The sequence below is a fragment of the Oncorhynchus kisutch genome, linkage group LG10 (genome assembly GCF_002021735.2).
Source record: "Oncorhynchus kisutch isolate 150728-3 linkage group LG10, Okis_V2, whole genome shotgun sequence".
In the NCBI taxonomy this organism is placed as follows: domain Eukaryota; kingdom Metazoa; phylum Chordata; class Actinopteri; order Salmoniformes; family Salmonidae; genus Oncorhynchus; species Oncorhynchus kisutch.
Genome location: NC_034183.2, coordinates 27,025,984 through 27,046,562, shown reverse-complemented (window position 1 = coordinate 27,046,562; position 20,579 = coordinate 27,025,984). Strand labels below are relative to the sequence as shown.

The following is a 20,579-nucleotide window of genomic DNA, read 5'->3' as shown; positions in this document are numbered from 1 at the left end:
TGTGCCTCATGTTCTGTGTCTCTCTCTCTCTCTCTCCTCTAGCACTCTACCATCCTGAAGTGGCCGACACCAGCGTGTGAGATGGTGGCCTACAGGTGAGACCCCAGAACACACCTTTACAACCCCATACACTCGCAAAAGGAGAGGAATACACTGTAAAGTATTGAGATGCAGCCTGAGTGTTAATGATCTCCTCTCTCCTCCACCTCTCATCCCTCTTTCCCATCCTCTGTAGGTCCTTTAACCCTTTCTTCCCCCTGTTGGAGTGTTTCCACACCCCAGGAGTTCAGCTGTGGGCGGCCTGGGCCATGCAGCATGTCTGCAGCAAGAACGGTGAGACACATACACATCCCCTATCAGCCTGTCTCCAGTGTAGAACGGTGAGACACACACGTACCACTATCTTAAAGTTTCTATAATTGATGTGAGTGTAATCTCTCTGAACTCCTTCAGCCCCTCGGTACTGCAGTATGCTGCTGGAGGAGGGAGGTCTGCATCAGTTGGAGAAGGTCCAGACACACCCTGACACCCACGCAGACGTCATGCGATTGGCCGAGAGCATTCTGGAGAGCCTGCAGCGCCACCAAGCTCGCACCAGGCAGACCACACAGACACACACACACACCCGCTGCCCGCTACAACCCCACACACACAAAGGTGAGACACACACAATTATTTGAAGTGTGTTATTTCAGAACATGTTAAAAGTCATGTTAAAATGTTTCTGTTTTCCTCCTCCAGAGGGTGACAAGCCCTGATCAGAACCTATCCCACTGCTACCTTCAGGACAAGAGGCCATTGAAAGTGTATGTGTGTGCGTGAGTGCGTTCATTAGACAGGGGTGAGGACGGACACCTTGTCACCCCTCATCCTGTCTGAAGGTGGTGCTATAAAGTGAATGAGAGGACAGAAACTATGCATTTCTTTGCACACACACCTTGCTATGTTTTCTAGAGTTTGGTAAGCAAAAGTAGTACTATGTAGCTACTTATGCGTGCTACTGATAAGTAAATTAATATTATGGAAAACAAAATGCTAAGAAAATAGTTGTTGGTTAAAAACACTAAGGTCGATGTCTATGCCCCCACGTAAATCTATTTATAATGAAATAATCACCATAAAAATCTGTTAATTTAAACTAGAGAAGTTTTTTTGCATTTGATGCATCTCAATCCACCACATCCACCTACAGTACCAGTCAAAAGTTTGGACACACCTACTCATTCAAGGGTTTTTATTTATTTTGACTATTTTCTACATTGTAGAATGATAGTGAAGACATCAAAACTATGAAATAACACATATGGAATCATGTAGTAACCAAAAAAGTGTTAAACAAATCAAAATATATTTGATATTCTTGCCATAATGACAGCTTTGCGCACACTTTCTCTCAACCAGCTTCACCTGGAATGCTTTTCCAACAGTATTGAAGGAGTTCCCACATCTGCTGAGCACGCTTTTCCTTCACTCTGCAGTCCAACTTATCCCAAACCATCTCGATTGGGTTGAGGTCAGGTGATTGTGGAGACCAGGTCATCTGATGCAGCAATCCATCACTCTACTTATTGGTCTAATAGCCCTTACACAGCCTGGAGGTGTGTTGGGTCATTGTCCTGTTAAAAAACAAATGATAGTCTCACAAAGTGCGAACTAGATGGGATGGCATATCGCTGCAGAATGCTGTGTTAGCCATGCTAGTTAAGTGTGCCTTGAATTCTAAATAAATCAGTGTCCCCTGCAAAGCACCATCACACCACCTCCTCCATGCTTCACGGTGGGAACCACACATCCAGAGATCATCCCTTCACCTACTCTGCGTCTCACAAAGACACAGTGGTTGGAACCCAAAATCTCAAATTTGGACTCATCTGACCAAAGGACAGTGTATTTCTTGACCCAAGCAAGTCTCAACTTCTTATTGGTGTCCGTTAGTAGTGGTTTCTTTACAGCCATGAAGGCCTGATTCACGCAGTCTCCTCTGAACAATTGATGTTGAGATGTGTCTGTTACTTGAACTCTGTGAAGCATTTATTCTGGCTGCAATTTCTGAGGCTGGTAACTCTAATGAACGTATCCTCTGCAGTGGCGTTAACTCTGGGTCTTCCATTCCTGTGGTGGTCCTCATGAGAGCAAGATTCATCATAGCGCTTAATGGTATGGTTTTTGTGACTGCACTTGAAGAAACGTTAAACGTTCTTGAAATTTTCCAGTATGACTGACGATCATGTCTTAAAGTAATGATGGACTGTCGTTTCTCTTTGCTTATTTGATCTGTTCTTGCCATAATATGGACTTGGTCTTTTATCAAATAGGGCTATCTTCTGTATACCACCCCTACCTTGTCACAACACAACTGATTGGCTCAATGCATTAAGAAGGAAAGAAATTCCACAAATTAACTTAACAAAGGCACACCTGTTAATTGAAATGCATTCCAGGTGATTCCAGGTGACCTCCTGAAGCTGGTTGAGAGAATGCCAAGAGTGTGCAAAGCTGTCATCAAGTGCAAAGGGTGGCTACCTTGAAGAATCTCAAATATATAAAATGTATTGATTTGTTTAACACTTTTTTGGTTACTACATGATTCCATCTGTGCTATTTCATAGTTTTGACGTCTTCACTATTATTCTACAATGTAGAAAATAGTACAAATTAAGAAATATCCTTGAATGAGTAGGTGTGTCCAATCTTTTGACTGGTACTGTATGTAACACTAACGCATTTGCGGTGAAAGGTGACTTGAGTGAGAGCAGTATTTGTAAGACTGTGAGACATCCCAAAAATCGATCTTCTGACAAGTTGGTCTGTAGCGTCCGACCGGTTTGGCCTACAAAACTATTATGACACCTCTATGGAAAGATGAGACCTTCACGAACACCAGGGTGTTCTCTGTTTTGCGCTTCGACCCCTGCAAGCGTCTTGGGACTCGTCAGAAGTCAGTACAGCCGATCTGCCAACTTCTGTTTGTAGCGTCCAAACAGTTTGGGCTACACATTAATATGACCCATCTGTGTAAAAGTGAGACTCTCACAAACACGTTTGCAGCATCACAAGTCTGAAGGTCCCTTGGTACCAGTTGAAAAGAATTATGGAAATATATATGGAGTCTGTTTGGTGACACAAATAAGGGGTTAAATACTTGGGGGGGGTTGAGAGTCCAGCTCCTCTTATTGGCTGATTAAGTAATATATGTGCATGACAATGTGATTTCCCAGCATGCTTGAGTTTGTCTGAATTATTATGTTTAGATTTTTCCAGAAGCTTAGGTCTATTATTTGGAGACCAGTGAGTTTGTAGCAGGACATTGACGTGGAGGTCCATAGTGTACACATCTTTTCAGTCTGGTAGTTAATTGATTCATGAATAATTGATCCATCAATTATTTGATGGATCAATTAAAAAGCCACAGTCCCAGGTCTGAATCAGTCCCTGATTAGAGGGTTAGGTGATGAAAATCAGCAGTACTGTGGACCTCCAGAATTTGAGTTCTTCTGAATTATGTTAATAGAAATTATGTTGGGAAAGTAAATATGGTTTCCCCTGTGGACACAAATGGCAAATATATTGGTCAATATTTAGAATACGACTTTGTACAGTATGAAGGCTATTTTTTTCTTGAGAGTCCTGTATATTTCTGTATGTGGATCTGTGTATGGGTGAGTGTGTGTTTGCTGGTTGTGTCTTTGTACTAGTGTCAGTACATTCAGGAGCATGTATGAGGCTGAGTGTGAGGATTCTATTTTGTACATACCTGGATTGGGGGAGATTAAACTACAATTGTTATAAGGAAATGTTTAAAGTGTTGCACGGAAACAATAATAGTCTTTGGTTTATTTCCAAATGAGGTACTTAATGGAACAAAGGAGTCAAACCTGTGGAGGGAATTCTGAAGCAGAGAGTAGCTCAAATCCCAAATCGACCCATAGCCCCTACCCTTTAGGCACTTCATTTAGATGTAAAATAATTGAATAGGTGTAAGAAAAATGTCATGTTCCCCACCTTGCTCTCTGAATTTTCACCATATTGCTCAACCCCACACAGTCCTTTCAGGTGTACACAAGAAGTGCATGAGGCTTCAGTCAATTTGGAATCTTGATTGCGCTCTCCCATCAGGGCCTTGTTCAGTAGGTGCAATGTTATGTATGGAATGTTCGGAATCAGAAATGCACTGTGTAACAGACATGCCTCTGACTTGAAGAGTAACAGAATCATGTCTGCTTTATTCATGGCAATTCTATCTGCAACGTTCTGAGCGTGATCCTTGTTGTGATAATGCTATAGGCTGCTGCCTTCATTCTCTATGCAACTGAGGCTGACATTACATTTCATGGCTGCTGGCAAATCACAACATGCTCAATTTCAATCCGCCTACACATTGTATGTGCTTGCTACTGCTGCATGGGTCATACTATCCCTTCTCTATGGCAAAAGCAATGTACAGAACTGATTTGTGAACTTAAGTTAGCATCCTAATTTACATATTGACAGAATATGAAATGTGAGTTTGCATCCTCACTGTGATTGAAGCTGTTGGAAAGTTTAGTCTTGTCTGTACATTCCCCTAATGTGACAGTCAGTTTCTTCTTTCAGTGTGGGTATTTCATGAAACTGGGGGCAGAGTGGATCTAAGGGGAAGCATTTGAATATGTTGCTGCTGAGGGTCATGTTTTCATGTTTCTGAAATAAAGAATGTACACCCCCCATCGGTTGTAAACGAGTACTGTATCTGTATCCCTTTATCACAAACACTTATCCTTGATCCATCTGCTAAAATATTACAACTGCAGTTGAAAAACACTTTATTAAAGGAATGAAAATTAGGTTTGTGTACAATCACAATAGCAGTCTCCATGTGTGTTACTCTCCAGTGTAGCGTGGGGGTCTCTTCTCTATAAAGGCAGCCATCCCCTCCTGTCTGTCTCTTGTCGGGATCACCTGGAGAGAGAAAGATGATTAACCACTACAGTTTGACCTCAGACAATGCACATGAGCATTTGACCTCTTACCCTGGCGTAACACATCCTCTCTATGGCCATCCCTGATGTGATGTCCACCTGAGAGAGACAGACAGGTTACAGACATACCTGCTACTAGCACACAGGTGTCATCAAATACATTGAGATAATGAACTGGGATGTGTGTATCCCAGATAGCATATGAACACGTAAGGAATGGCAAAATGTGAATTAAAAATGCAACATTTTCTCTGCTTTGTGGCAAACTAGAATAGCATGCACATTTTTCTCTCTGCCCCATGGGAATTTTTTTTGTAGAATTACAGGAAGTTACCCTGTGGTCTGGCCCTGAGAAATGTGTAAAGCAGCCATACCTCCATGCCTCTGTTCATAGCCTCCTTAGCCATCCTCACAGCAATGGGAGCCTGGAGAGAGAATACACTGGGGGTAAGAAGGACCACGGACACACACGATGAGTAACCATGTCTAAGACCTGAACTTGTGTTAGCTCCCTGAGATAATGACAAGGCTTTAGCTCAGCAGATGAACCAGGTTCAAACACTGCTGTCCATGTCCCTTACAGTGGTCAGTTGGTGTCCTGGTTTGGTATGACTGGTCTGGTGACAGTGACTGACTGACAACTGACAGGATGTGATCAGAGAGACAGCAGATGTCTATGTAACCCCAGTGTCAGTCAGTTTGTGTTAATTGAAACCCAAGCAGTCAGTCAATGTGTTAATCTCTCTTCTCATCCCTAGTAACTCATTTAATCTAACCACCTATAAAATCACTCATCACTATGGAATGGAAAGAGACAATGAGTAAGGTTTTAGTGTGTGTGTAACCTGTGGTAGTATCTCTCTAGCCAGACTCAGTGCCTCTCTATAGGCAGCGTCTCCGTCTGAATTCTGCTCGGTAGCTCTGTTGACCAGCCCCATGTCCACAGCCCTCTGTCCATCCACTCTCCTGCCGGTGAAGATCAGCTCTTTGGCCAGGGCAAAGCCCACCGCTCTGGGCAGCCTCTGACTGCCCCCTATTGGAGAAAGGATGTAGAGAGGGAAAGATGCTGAACTCATTATGCCAAACAAACTGAGATGACATGAGGGTAACTGGTGTGTGTGTGCGCGCATATGACTTCTGGTTGTCTTACCCGCCCCTGGGAGCAGCCCCCGTGTTGTCTCAATCAGACCCATCTGTGCAGAGTTGGCTGAAACACAACACACACACAGAGGACAGTTGAAGGTCAGACTGGCTGCGTGTCATTAAGCAACGGTGGGAGTACAGACTGACTGATGGGTCTGGAAGAGTGAGACGTGCACGCACATACACACACCTGCTCACCTCACGCCTCTGCCAAAAAATCTATTACCAACCATATTTTCTCTAGATTTTAGCAGTTCCATAAAATATATAATACAAGTTACGCATGATAAGGTACCACTGTGGAAAAGTATGTTGGTGAAACGAAAATCATGTTGAGTGTTTGAATATGTTAATCATTAAAAACATACATGATTTACATTTAAATACACTAGTGTATGTTATACAAAATGTACAACAAATAGCAACTACATGTGCTCGCTTTACAAATTAGACAAAATAAGACTCAGGAGTTTAATTAAAAACTTACATTTCTCAGAATTTACATACGCATGCACACATTTCTTGTCACAAAGTAATTTGAACTATGAATATATCCAGATATTTTGTTAATCATTATCATGTGAAAGGTGTTTCAATAACTTAAGATTTAAGCTACTCTATTGGGCTGTCAAAAAAGAAAATGTTTACAATGAACAATGGCCATCATACTGTATGTATTGTTGTGTAGAATAATGTGTATTTTGATGCTTATTGTTGTGATATACAGGGCTCATTTGGAAAAGAGTTTGGTCTCAGCATTAACTCAGTGTCAAAATAAAGGTTACATTTTAAAATAAATACAATGAGCATTTCACTCAAATAACAAACCAAATAGCACATTTGGTTCCTTGGAACGTGTTTTTAGGTTTCTGAATGTTTTTTAAACATTCTGAGAATAGAAGTAAAAATGTAGCCTGTTCTGGGAATGTTTTTGTTTTAGGTTCCAAGGAGGTTCTGAGAACATTTTACTCTGGATCCTTAAACAATTTCCTGGGAGGTTTTATTTACTCTCCGAGAACGGAAATTATAGGTGATTTGGACCTCAGTCATTTTTCAGAATAAAAAAACAATACATACACTGAGTGTACAACACATTATGAACACCTGCGCTTTCCATGACAGACTGACCAGGTGAATCCAGGTAAAAGTGATGATCCCTTATTGACGTCACATGTTAAATCCACTTCAATCAGTGTAGATAAAAGAGAGGAGACCAGTTAAATAAGTATTATTAAGTCTTGAGACAATTGAGACATGGATTGTGTATACGCGCCATTCAGAGGGTGAATGGGCAAGACAAAAGATTTAAGTTCTGGGTTTTTGAAGTTGAACAGTTTCCCGTTTGTATCAAGAATGGATCCACCCCCAAAGGACATCCAGCCAACTTGACACAACTGTGGGAAGGATTGGTCAACATTTTGTACACTCAGTGTAATATATATACAGTGGGGCAAAAAAGTATTTAGTCAGCCACCAATTGTGCAAGTTCTCCCACTTAAAAAGATGAGAGAGGCCTGTAATTTTCATCATAGGTGCACTTCAACTATGACAGACAAAATTAGGGGAAAAATCCAGAAAATCACATTGTAGGATTTTTTATGAATTTATTTGCAAATTATGGTGGAAAATAAGTATTTGGTCACCTACAAACAAGCAAGATTTCTGGCTCTCACAGACCTGTAACTTCTTCTTTAAGAGGCTCCTCTGCCGTCCACTCGTTACCTGTAGTAATGGCACCTGTTTGAACTTGTTATCAGTATAAAAGACACCTGTCCACAACCTCAAACAGTCACACTCCAAACTCCACTATGGCCAAGACCAAAGATCTGTCAAAGGACACCAGAAACAAAATTATAGACCTGCACCAGGCTGGGAAGACTGAATCTGCAATAGGTAAGCAGCTTGGTTTGAAGAAATCAACTGTGGGAGCAATTATTAGGAAATGGAAGACATACAAGACCACTGATAATCTCCCTCGATCTGGGGCTCCACACAAGATCTCTCCCCGTGGGGTCAAAATGATCACAAGAACGGTGAGCAAAAATCCCAGAACCACACGGGAGGACCTAGTGAATGACCTGCAGAGAGCTGGGACCAAAGTAACAAAGCCTACCATCAGTAACACACTACGCCGCCAGGGACAGACGTGTCCCCCTGCTTAAGCCAGTACATGTCCAGGCCCGTCTGGAGTTTGCTAGAGAGAATTTGGATGATCCAGAAGAAGATTGGGAGAATGTCATATGGTCAGATGAAACCAAAATATAACTTTTTGGTAAAAACTCAACTCGTCGTGTTTGGAGGACAAAGAATGCTGAGTTGCATCCAAAGAACACCATACCTACTGTGAAGCATGGGGGTGGAAACATCATGCTTTGGGGCTGTTTTTCTGCAAAGGGACCAGAACGACTGATCCGTGTAAAGGAAAGATTGAATGGGGCCATGTATCGTGAGATTTTGAGTGAAAACCTCCTTCCATCAGCAAGGGCATTGAAGATGAAACGTGGCTGGGTCTTTCAGCATGACAATGATCCCAAACACACCGCCCGGGCAACGAAGGAGTGGCTTCGTAAGAAGCATTTCAAGGTCCTGGAGTGGCCTAGCCAGTCTCCAGATCTCAACCCCATAGAAAATCTTTGGAGGGAGTTGAAAGTCCGTGTTGCCCAGCAACAGCCCCAAAACATCACTGCTCTAGAGGAGATCTGCATGGAGGAATGGGCCAAAATACCAGCAACAGTGTGTGAAAACCTTGTGAAGACTTACAGAAAAAGTTTGACCTCTGTCATTGCCAACAAAGGGTATATAAAAGTATTGAGATAAACTTTTGTTATTGACCAAATACTTATTTTCCACCATAATTTGCAAATAAATTCATTAAAAATCCCACAATGTGATTTTCTGGATTTTGTTGTCTGTCATAGTTGAAGTGTACCTATGATGAAAATTACAGGCCTCTCTCATCTTTTTAAGTAGGAGAACTTGCACAATTGGTGGCTGACTAAATACTTTTTTGCCCCACTGTATACACACACACACAGAAAGTGTTCAGACCCCTTGACTTTTTCTAAATTTTGTTACGCTACAGCCTTATTCAAAAATGGATTAAATAAAAAATTTCCCTCAATCTACACACAATACCCCATCACTACAAAGCGAAAACAGGTTCAGAATTTTTTCAAAGATATTAAAATATCTTTGAATATTAGATAACAATTCAGACCATTTGCAGTCAGACTCGAAATTGAGCGCAGGTGCATCCGGTTTCCATTGATCATCCTTGAGATGTTCCTACACCTTGATAGGAGTCCACCTGTGGTAAATTAAAGTTGATTAGACATGATTTGGAAAGGCACACACCTGTATGTATAAGGTCCCACAGTTGACAGTGCATGTCTGAGCAAAAACCAAGCCATGAGGTTGAAAGGAATTGTCCGTAGAGCTCCGAGACAGGATTGTGTCGAGGCACAGATCTGTGGAAGTATAACAAAAGGAGAAACTTTGTCCCAGTCTGAGGTCCTGAGTGCTCTGGATCAGGTTTTCATCAAGGATCTCTCTGTACTTTGCTCCGTTCATCTTTCCCTCGATCCTGACTAGTCTCCCAGTCCCTGCTGCTGAAAAACATCCTCACAGCATGCTGCTGCCACCACCATGCTTCACCTTAGGGATGGTGCCAGGTTTCTTCCAGACGTGACACTTGGCAGTTCAGTCAAAGAGTTCAAACTTTGTTTCATCAGACCAGGGATAATCTTGTTTTTCATGGTCTGAGAATCTTTAGGTTCCTTTTGGCAAACTCCAAGCGGGCTGTCATATGCCTTTTACTGAGGAGTGGCTTCCGTCTGGCCACTCTACCATAAAGGCCTGATTGGTGGAGTGCTGCAGAGATGGTTGTCCTTCTGGAAGGTTCTCCATCTCCACAGAGGAACTCTGGAGCTCTTTCAGAGTGACCATTGGATTCTTGGTCACCTCCCTGACCAAGGCCCTTCTCCCCCGATTGCTCAAGTTTGGCTGGCAGCTCTAAGAAGTCTTGGTGGTTCCAAACTTCTTCCATTTAAGAATGATTGAGGCCACTGTGTTCTTGGGGACCTTCAATGCTGCAGAAATATCTTAGTACCCTTCCCCAGACCTGTGCCTCGACACAATCATGTCTTGGAGCTCTACGGACAATTCCTTTCAACCTTATGGCTTGGTTTTTGCTCTGACATGCACTGTCAACTGTGGGACCTTAAATAGACAGGTGTGTGCCTTTCCAAATCATGTCCAATTAATTGAATTTACCACAGGAGGACTCCAATCAAGTTGTAGAAACATCTCAAGGATTATCAATGGAAACAGGATGCACCTAAGCTCAATTTCAAGTCTCATAGCAAAGGGTCTGAATACTCATGTAAATAACGTATGTTTTTTTATTCCTTAATACATTTGCTAAAATTGATAACTTGTTTTCACTTTGTCATTATGGGGTATTGTGTGTAAATTGATGAGGGAAAAAATATTTAATACATTTTTGAATAAGGCTGTAACATAACAAAATGTGGAAAAATGAATACTTTCCAAATGCAATGTACCCATTCATCTAGACTGTCTTTATTCTTCACAAAAAGGGATGGCTCCCGATTAGAGGTGAGAAGTGAGAGGCTAATGGTGATTGGTGAGGTAAGAGGTTAGAGGTCACTGACCAGCTGTTCGAAGGTCACAGGCGAGCGCCAGCTCCAGACCCCCTCCAAGGGCGAAGCCATCCACCGCAGCAACCGTCGGCATGGGCAACAAGGCTGCATTAGCGATGCAACATCCATAGAGAGACGACATGTGGAGAGTTCAGACGATGTAGTTACAGACTATGAATGCACGCATGCACACAGTACAATGCACAAACACACACTCAATTTTTTACGCCCTTTTTCTCCCCCATTTTGATCTTGTCTCATTACTGCAACTCTCCAACGGGCTCGGGTGGTGAAGGTCGAGTCATTCGTCCGCCGACACATGACCCGCCAAACCGAGCTTCTTAACACCTGCCCGCTTAAACCGGAAGCTAGCCACACCAATGTGTCGGAGGAAACACCATTCAACTGATGACCGAGGTCAGCCTGCAGGCACCGGGCCCGCCACAAGGAGTCGTTAGAGCACAATGAGACAAGTAAAGCCCCCCAGCCAAACCCTCCCCTAACCCGGACGACGCTAGGCCAATTGGTTGGGTTGTGTTTCGGAGGACGCATGACTTTCGACCTTCGTCTCTCCGGAGCCCGTACGGGAGTTGTAGCAATGAGACAAGATAGTAACTACTAATAATTGGATACTACGAAATTGGTGAGAAAAAGGGGGTCAAATTCAACAACAAAAAACAACAACAACAAAAAAGCTAACATTTAAGTTCCTTGCTCAGAACATATGAAAGCTGGTGGTTCCTTTTAACATGAGTCTTCAATATTCCCAGGTAAGAAGTTTTAGGTTGTAGTTATTTTAGGAATTATAGGACTATTTCTCTCTATACCATTTGTATTTCATATACCTTTGACTATTGGATGTTCTTATAGGCACTATAGTACTGCCAGCCTAATCTCGGGAGTTGATAGACTTGAAGTCATCAACAGTGCAATGCTTGAAGCACAGCGAAGTGCAGGGAAATGCAGGAAAGTGCTGTTTGAATGAATGCTTATGAGCCTGCTGCTTCCTACCACCGCTCAGTCAGACTGCTCTATCAAATATCAAATCATAGACTTAATTATAACATAATAACACACGGAAATACGAGCCGTAGGTCATTAATATGGTCAAATACGGAAACTAATTTCAAAAACAAAATGTTTATTCTTTCAGTGTTTTATCTAACGGGTCTAAAAATTGCTGTTACATTGCACAACCTTCAATGTTATGTCATAATTATGTACAATTCTGGCAAATTAATTACAGTCTTTTTTAGGAAGAAATGGTCTTCACACAGTTCGCAACGAGCCAGGCAGCCCAAACTGCTGCATATACCCTGACTCTGTTGCACAGAACGCAAGAGAAGTGACACAATTTCCCTAGTTAAAATAAATTCATGTTAGCAGGCAATATTAACTAAATACGCAGGTTTAAAAACATATACTTGTGTATTGATTTTAAGAAAGGCATTGATGTTTATGGTTAGGTACACATTGGTGCAACGACAGTGCTTTTTTTTGCAAATGCGCTTGTTAAATCATCACCTGTTTGGCGAAGTAGGCTGTTATTCGATGATAAGTTAACAGGCACCGCATCGATTATATGCGACGCAGGACAAGCTAGATAAACTAGTACTATCATCAACCACGTGTAGTTAAGATTGACTGTTTTTAATAAGATAATTTTAATGCTAGCTAGCACCTTACCTTGGCTCCTTGCTGCACTTGCATAACAGGTAGTCAGCCTGCCACGCTGTCTCCTCGTGGAGTACAATGTAATCGGCCATAATCGGTGTCCAGAAATACAGATTACCGATTGTTATGAAAACTTGAAATCAGCCCTAATTAAATCGGCCATTCCAATTAATCGGTCGACCTCTAGTTTCTTTGCAGCAATTCGACCATGAAGTCCTGATTCACACGGTCTAATCTGAACAGTTGATGTTGAGATGTGTCTGTTACTTTGAACTCTGTGAAGCATTTATTTTGGCTGCAATTTTTGAGACTGGTAAATCTAATGAATTTATCCTCTGCAGCAGAGGTAACTCTGGGTCTTCCTTTCCTGTGGTGGTCTTCATGAGAGCCAGTTTCATCATAGTGATTGAGGGATTTTGCTACTGCACTTGAAGAAACGTTAAACGTTCTTGAAAATCTCCAGATTGACTGACCTTCATGTCTTAAAGTAATGATGGACTGTCTTTTCTCTGCTTATTTGAGCTGTTCTTGCCATAATATGGATGTGGTCTTTTACCGAATAGGGTTATCTTCTGTACACCAACCCTGCCATTTCACAACACAACTGATTGGCTCAAACACACTAACGAAAGAAATTACACAAATTAACTTTGAACAAGGCACACCTGTTAATTGAAATGCATTCCAGGTGACTACCTCATGAAGCTAGTTGAGAGAATGCCAAGAGTGTGACAAATATTAAAATATAAAATATATTTTGATTTGTTTAATACTTTTGGTTACTACATGATTTCAAATGTGTTATTTCATTGTTTTGATGTCTTCACTAGTATTCTTCAATGTAGAAAATAGTAAAAAGAAATTAAAACCCTGGAATGAGTAGGTGTGTCTAAACTTTTGACTGGTAATGTATGTAACACTAATGCATTTGCTGTGAAAGGTGACTGAGTGAGAGCAGTATTTGTCAGACCGTGAGACATCCTAAAAATCAATCACACACCCCTCACCAATCTCAGTCATGAGTGAGCGCAGGCCGTGAACAAACAGATCGGAGTCAGAGTGGTTCATCTCAGCTCTCTCCTTCAGATCAGCTCCTACAGAAGACACAGAGAAGACATAAAAACACATAAACACACACACATGCACACACACACACACAAAAGGACAAACCTGCACAGAAGACCCCTTGTACCAGACTCCTGAAGACCACCACTCTCACAGCTGTGTCATGGTGTAGAGAGGACACCAGCTCCCTCATCTAGAGAGATGGATAGAGAGAGGAAGTGGGAGAGAGAGAGAGAGAGAGAGAGAGAGAGAGAGAGAGAGAGAATAGTCTTAGCAGTCATCATACTCTGTTAGATCAATAACAGAGCTGGGACCAAGTCACTATTATTCGAGTCACTCACAAGAAGGTCGAAAGGTCCAAGTCTTAAGTCAGGTCCCAAGTAGAACAGGTCGAGTCTGAAGTCCAAGTCGTGCATTCTAAGAGCAAGTCGAGTCACAGGTTTTTTCCAAGTCAAGTCAATCAAAAATAAATCTGTACAGGCAATGACTTGTTCAACTACAGATCTTTGTATATTTAATGAGGCTAACAGACAGACCTTTTCATTATTTTCTCTAAAACACTTGATCACCGAACAGTTTTTGGAGCAAATTTCACAGGAGGTTGATGGCACATTAATTGGGGAGAATAGGCTTGTGGTATTGACTGGAGTGTAATGAGTAGAATGTATCAAATACATCAAACCCATGGTTTCCATTTGCGCAGTTCCAGCCATCATTATGAGCCGTTCTCACCTCAGCAGCCTCTTGTGACATTGGCAATCCTCTCTCCCTACAATTTGACGTTTACGCTGAACCCGAACCTATCGCTGTACATCAAATCAGCAATTTGTTCGCTAGCTCAGTTGTTTTCAAACTTTTTCACACGCGACCACAAAAAGGAATGGTTCAAAGCTTCCTACCCCCACGGAAGCACGTGCACACATGCACAGGGCATACAGGCACACACAATGTAGCCTATCATTACAACCATAAACGGTGACGCATTTTCAAAACGCAAGATATAGAAATAAACGGCTTCATACGCCGGCATTTTGAGCTGAAACACAACAAAATGTGGAATAAGTCAAAGGGTTTGAATACTTTCTGATGGCACTGTAGTCAGTACTACCACTAAGGCATACAGTTGAAGTCGGAAGTTTACATACACTTAGGTTGGAGTCATTAAAACTCATTTTTCAACCACTCCACAAATGTCTTGTTAACAAACTATAGTTTTGGCAAGACGGTTAGGACATCTACTTGGTGCATGACACAAGTATTTTTCCCAACAATTGTTTACAGATTATTTCACTTATAATTCACTGTATCACAATCCCAGTGGCTCAGAAGTTTATATACACTAGGTTAACTGCGCCTTTAAACAGCTTGGAAAATTCCAGAAAATGATGTCATGGCTTTAGAAGCTTCTGATAGGCTAATTGACATAATTTGAGTCAATTGGAGGTGTGCCTGTGGATGCATTTCAAGGCCTACCTTCAAACTCAATGCCTCTTTGCTTGACATCACATGAAAAAAAAAAATCTGCCAAGACCTCGGAAAAAAATTGTAGACCTCCATAAGTCTGGTTCATCCTTGGGAGCAATTTACAAATGCCTGAAGGTACCACGTTCATCTGTACAAACAATAGCACTCAAGTATAAACACCATGGGACCATGCAGGCATCATACCGCTCAAGAAGGAGAAGCGTTCGGTCTCCTAGAGATGAACGTACTTTGGTTGGCGAAAAGTGCAAATCAATCCCAGAACAGTAATAAAGGACCTTGTGAAGATTCTGGAGGAAACAGGTTCAAAAGTATCTATATCCACAGTAAAACTAGTCCTATATAGACATAACCTGAAAGGCCACTCAGCAAGGAAGAAGCCACGGCTCCAAAACCACCATAAAAAAAAACAGAATACAGTTTGCAACTGCACATGGGCACAAACATCGTAATTTTTTGGAGAAATGTTCTCTGGTCTGATGAAACAAAAATAGAACTGTTTGGCCATAATGACCATCGTTATGTTTGGAGGAAAAGGGGGGAGACTTGCAAATCGAAGAACATCATCCCAAACTTGAAGCACTGGGGTGGGAGCATCATGTTGTGGGTGTGCTTTGCTGCAGGAGAGACTGGTGCACTTCACAAAATAGATGGCATCATGAGGATGGAAAATTATGTGGATATATTGAAGCTACATCTCATCAGTCAGGAAGTTAAACCTTGGTCGCAAATGGATCTTCCAAATGGACAGTGACCCCAAGCATACTTCCAAAGTTGTGGCAAACTGGCTTAAGGACAACAAAGTCAAGATATTTGTGTGGCCATCACAAAGCCGTGACCTCAAACCTATAGAAAACTTGTGGGCAGAACTGAAAAAGCGTGTGCGAGCAAGGAGGCCTACAAACATGACTCAGTTACACCAGCTCTGTCAGGAGGAATGGGACAAAATTCACCCAACTTATTGTGGGACGCTTGTGGAAGGCTACCCGAAACGTTTGACCCAAGTTAAACAATTTAAAGGCAATGTTACCAAATACTAATTGAGTGTATGTAAACTTCTGACCCACTGGGAATGTGATGAAAGAAATAAAAGCTTAAATAAATCATTCTCTCTACTATTATTCTGACATTTCACATTCTTAAAATAAAGTGGTGATCCTAACTGACCTAAGACAGGGAATTTTTACTAGGATTAAATGTTAGGATATGTGAAAAACTGAGTATAAATGTAGTTGGCTAAGGTGTATGTAAACTTCCGACTTCAACTGTATATACTGAAGAAGAAAAAAAATTAAACGCAATATGCAACAATTTCAAAGATTTTACAGAGTTACAGTTCATATAAGGAAATTTGTCAATTGAAAGAAATTCATTAGGCCCTGATCTATGGATTTCACATGGCTGGGCAGGGGTGCAGCCATGGGTGGACATGGGAGGGCATAGACCCACCCACTGGAGAGCCAGACCCAGCCAATCATAATTAGTTTTTCCCCACAGAAGGGCTTTATTACATAGTAAGCAATTTGATGCGTGTGTAAGGTCAAATAGAGATCAAACCCACCTGAGAGACAAACACACGGCCCAGAGCGTTCTTTGCCTTCTGACGGCACATCAACACCTCAGCTATACCTACAGAGAGAGAGAGAAAGAGAGAGAGTCACGTGTGTGTGTGTTATTGTTTATGCATTTTAAATATAAGCAGCTGCACAGGCACAGGCAGATGATGTTGTCACATTAGATTTGAGCCATGGAGTGATAGGTGTGTGTATGTATGTCTGGAGAAGAGGAGAGGATGAGGGAGGGAGGAAGAAGAGGATAGGGGGGACAGAAGGAATGGGAAGGAGAGGAGGTGATGGAGGGAGGAAAGGAGGGAAAGAGACAGGAGGTGAATGCCTGAGGCTGTCTGACCTGTGGCTAGGCTGAAGGCTTTTTATAAGCAACATCTCCCCTGTGTGTGTGTAAATATGTCAGTGTTTACCTCAGTGTTAATCACTGAATAGTAGGACATGGTTTTCACTCTGTACAGAAGCTCCTGCAACACAACACTCCCTGTATCAAAGTGCCTACTACTTCTTCTGCCTCTACCAAGAGGTTAAATCCAAATCAAATCAAGGGCTGGACCTTTATGGCACAGCAGGTGGTGCGCTTACTTCCCCTGTAACTTCAGATAATGTTTATGGATAAGCTTATTCACCTAAGCTACCTAAACTCAGCAAAAAAGAAAGCTCCCTTTTCCAGGACCCTGTCTTTCAAAGATAATTCTTAACAGGGTTAACTGCCTGTTCAGTGGCAGAACGACAGATATGTACATTGTCAGCTCAGGGGTTTGAACTTGCAACATCCCGGTTACTAGTCCACCGCTCTAGCCACTATGCTACCCTGCCGCCCCTTAAAAGTAAGAGATGCTACATTTGGTATGGTTACATAACCCATATTAGAGTAGTTGGTGGGTGGGCGTATAACACAATCGTTAAGCAACCCAAAGGTTGGAGTTCGAATCTCTTCACAGACAACTTTAGCATTTAGCTGATTAGCAACTTTTCAACTACTTAGCATGTTAGGTAACCCTTCCCTTAACCCAGCCACCTAGCTAGAATGTGTAACATATCATACATTTAGAAAATTCGTAACATATCATACAAAATGGGTGATGGATTATCCACAAATTAATACATACATATCATAATAAATGGAACGCTAATACGAAATGCTCGGAGACCAGGTTGTCGACCATGGTGAATATTGTGGAACTTGCACTCACTCAAAAATGGTAAACCTTACTACCGTTCAACTCGGTTTCCTGGTAGCGGAAAGCATAAAGATTCAAAGAGCGTCCTTCCCTACCAGTGTCCTCTCCATCTAGTCGCTTTAGATCCACTTCTACGGACTCTGGCGTCTCGGTGTGTAGCCAGCTTGTGTGTGTGTCATTGTGCCCCGTGAAAGGGCGTCCTCGGCTGGGCAGCTTTTCCACTCCCAGACGGTGTAACGTTACCGAGCCAAGAGACGCCGGGGATAGAGCACCCAAGCCGCGGGAGAGAGAGCAGTGCCTTATCGCAAACCTTCGAAGGAAAGTCATGGTTGTGTTTCTTCTTTTTCTTGTGTGTATATGGAGCTATTTCGTTTAAAAGAAAACACGGAAGTAGGCTACAACCACTTGACTTGTTTTTTAGTTTCAGCTCCAGGTATAAGTTGCCCGAGGGATGTAAGAACCGATCTAGGATCAGCTACATCCCAAATCCTTAGTTAAGCCAAAGGGGGACGCAAAACCTAGTTTATATCAGTATGTCTAAGGCCAACTTTGTTCTATTCCAGTTTTACTGTGCTTGACGTTTTTGGGAACGGAACGGATACATTTTCATTTCCGAGTTCATTTAAGCATTCTTAAACGTACTTGAACCTGTTTTAGTGTTCTCTCTTTTCATAGTGGGATCATCGGCTTGGTTACACTAAGTATACATCCTTAGCTGCCCATGGCTTGAGCCAATAGATTTCATAGTTTATTAATAATACCACAGAACATGTTTTTTTTTATTTATTATCGGTAGGCCATCATTATAAATAAGAATTTGTTCTAGTGGTTAGAGCATTGGGCCAGTAACCGAAAGTAAAACAAATCTGTCGTTCTGCCCCTGAGCAAGGCAGTTAACCCACTGTTCCCGGTGCGCCGAAGATGTGGATGTCGGTTAAGGCAGCCCCCACACCTCTCTGATTCAGAGGGGTTGGGTTAAATACAGAAGACACATTTCAGTTGAAGATATTCAGTTGTACAACTGACTAGGTATCCCCTTTCCCTTCACTAGTTAAATAAGTACATTTAAAAAACATCCTAACATTGCGATAATAAATAGGCCTACATATTCTCATACGCATTTATGGTCAATGATTGGAAGGCAAATGTTAAACAATATCTAAAGTAGTCGCCAGGGGACGTTCTCCTCACACACTCTTGCCTGAGGCACTGATGCAACCTTTATCTCTTGGCCTCTGTTTTATTACAATTAATCATGATGCATGAGCCAATGATTTTATACATTATACTTTACATGCATTGAGAATTTCAATCAGATACATGATTTAGCACAAAATATATTATGGACCTTTACATTGAGCAGGTCTCAAATGGGAGGTCAGAGAACTGGCAGTGTGATGCCAGGACAACAACCTCTACCTCAATGTGAGCAAGACAAAGGAGCTGATCGTGGACTACAGGAAAAGGCGGGCCAAACAGGCCCCCATTAACATTGACTGGGCTGTAGAGGAGCGGGTTGAGAGTTTCAAGTTCCTTGGTGTCCACATCACCAACAAACTATCATGGTCCAAACATACCAAGACAGTTGTGAAGAGGGCATGACAAAAACCTTTCTCCCCCTCAGGAGACTGAAAAGATTAAGCATGGGTCCCCAGATTCTCAAAAGATTCTACAGCTGCACCATCGAGAGCATCCTGACCGGTTGCATCACCACATGGTATGGCAATTGCTCGGCATCTGACCGTAAGGCGCTACAGAGGGTAGTAACCCCAATACATCACTGGGGCCAAGCTTCCTGCCATCCAGGACCTATATAATAGGCAGTGTGTGAGGAAAGCCCATAAAATTGTCAGAGACTCCAGTCATTGTTCTTCTGTAAGTAAGCATTCCACATTAAAGTCTACATCTGTTGTATTCGGCGCATGTCACAAATAAAATAAAATGTGATTTGATTTGAAATGCAGGGCTGGATTATCGAACTGGCACACAGGGTAAGTGCCTCCCCTGACTTCCAGGCAGCACCAACCCCCACCCCTGCATTTGCAGGAAGTTAGCTTTAAAACTGTAAAATGTTCTCTCAGCCCTATGGCCAAATGTGAACAAAAGCATGAGATGGCAAAAAGTGTAGAATTACTGGAAATTTGCTTTAAACTGCAACATTTTCCCTTAGCCTCATGATGAAATGTGTAGAATAGCATTATAAAACTGCACATTCTCTCTCTGCTCCATAGCCAAATGTGTTGAAATGCAGTATGTTAGCTGACGTAGGTCAGTGCACGAGGCCCCAAATGTGGTAAACTGGCCCTGCTCAAATGGTACATTCATGGATAGAAATATGGCTCATTGAACAAGATGCACTGTCAGTTTGGCACGAAACAGGTGTATGACAGACCAAGGCCTTGTTGAGTATGGCTTCACGTTGTCCGGACATAGTAGGTTGGAATGGATCTAATGCACAGGTGGTTAATGGCACCTTAATTGGGGAGAACGGGCTCGTGATAATGACTGGAGCGGAATAGGTGGAATGGTATCGAATGTATCAAACAAACAGTTTCCAGGTGTTTGATGCCATTTCATTTGCTCTGTTCCGGCCATTATTATGAGCCATTCTCCCATCTGCAGCCTCCACTGATCTAATGTTTATAGAGGTAAATAAATAAATGTAACGGAAGTGAGAACTGAAGCTCCCCGAGCAAATATTAAGGTTTTTGCTTAATTGGCTAACACAGTGTTTTCCAAACATGGGGTGGGGTCCCCTGAAATTGAAATGGGGTCCCCTGAGAAAATCTGTAAGCTTATCAAAGAAATTAAGAACTCTTTCTCTTCAAAATATGTACAGTGTCAACT

General features: G+C 42.1%; 2 protein-coding genes across 3 annotated transcripts in view; one reads left to right on the top strand and one right to left on the bottom strand.

The window, feature by feature from the left end:
• The window catches only part of LOC109897978 (protein zyg-11 homolog), a 28,712-nt gene extending 24,008 nt beyond the window's left edge, over positions 1-4,704 (top strand). Inside the window, exons 15-18 of one of the 2 annotated variants that reach the window (XM_020492680.2) lie at positions 43-95; positions 236-333; positions 454-657; positions 742-4,704. In XM_020492680.2, the coding sequence (XP_020348269.1) occupies positions 43-95; positions 236-333; positions 454-657; positions 742-758 (372 nt within the window). In that variant the 3' untranslated portion in view covers positions 759-4,704. The remainder of the gene's footprint in view (positions 1-42; positions 96-235; positions 334-453; positions 658-741) is intronic. The other variant, XM_020492681.2, reaches the window with a different exon arrangement.
• Positions 4,705-4,771: 67 nt separating this feature from the next.
• On the bottom strand, positions 4,772-18,329 carry echdc2 (enoyl CoA hydratase domain containing 2). Its single transcript, XM_020492679.2, has 10 exons — positions 17,828-18,329; positions 16,545-16,612; positions 13,607-13,694; positions 13,444-13,530; positions 10,775-10,867; positions 6,109-6,165; positions 5,804-5,991; positions 5,333-5,383; positions 5,010-5,057; positions 4,772-4,938 (listed from the first exon to the last, which is right to left on the bottom strand). The coding sequence occupies exons 1-10, from the start codon at positions 18,057-18,059 to the stop codon at positions 4,861-4,863; spliced, it is 990 nt and encodes a 329-aa protein (XP_020348268.1). The 5' UTR covers positions 18,060-18,329; the 3' UTR covers positions 4,772-4,860.
• Positions 18,330-20,579: the final 2,250 nt, after the last annotated feature.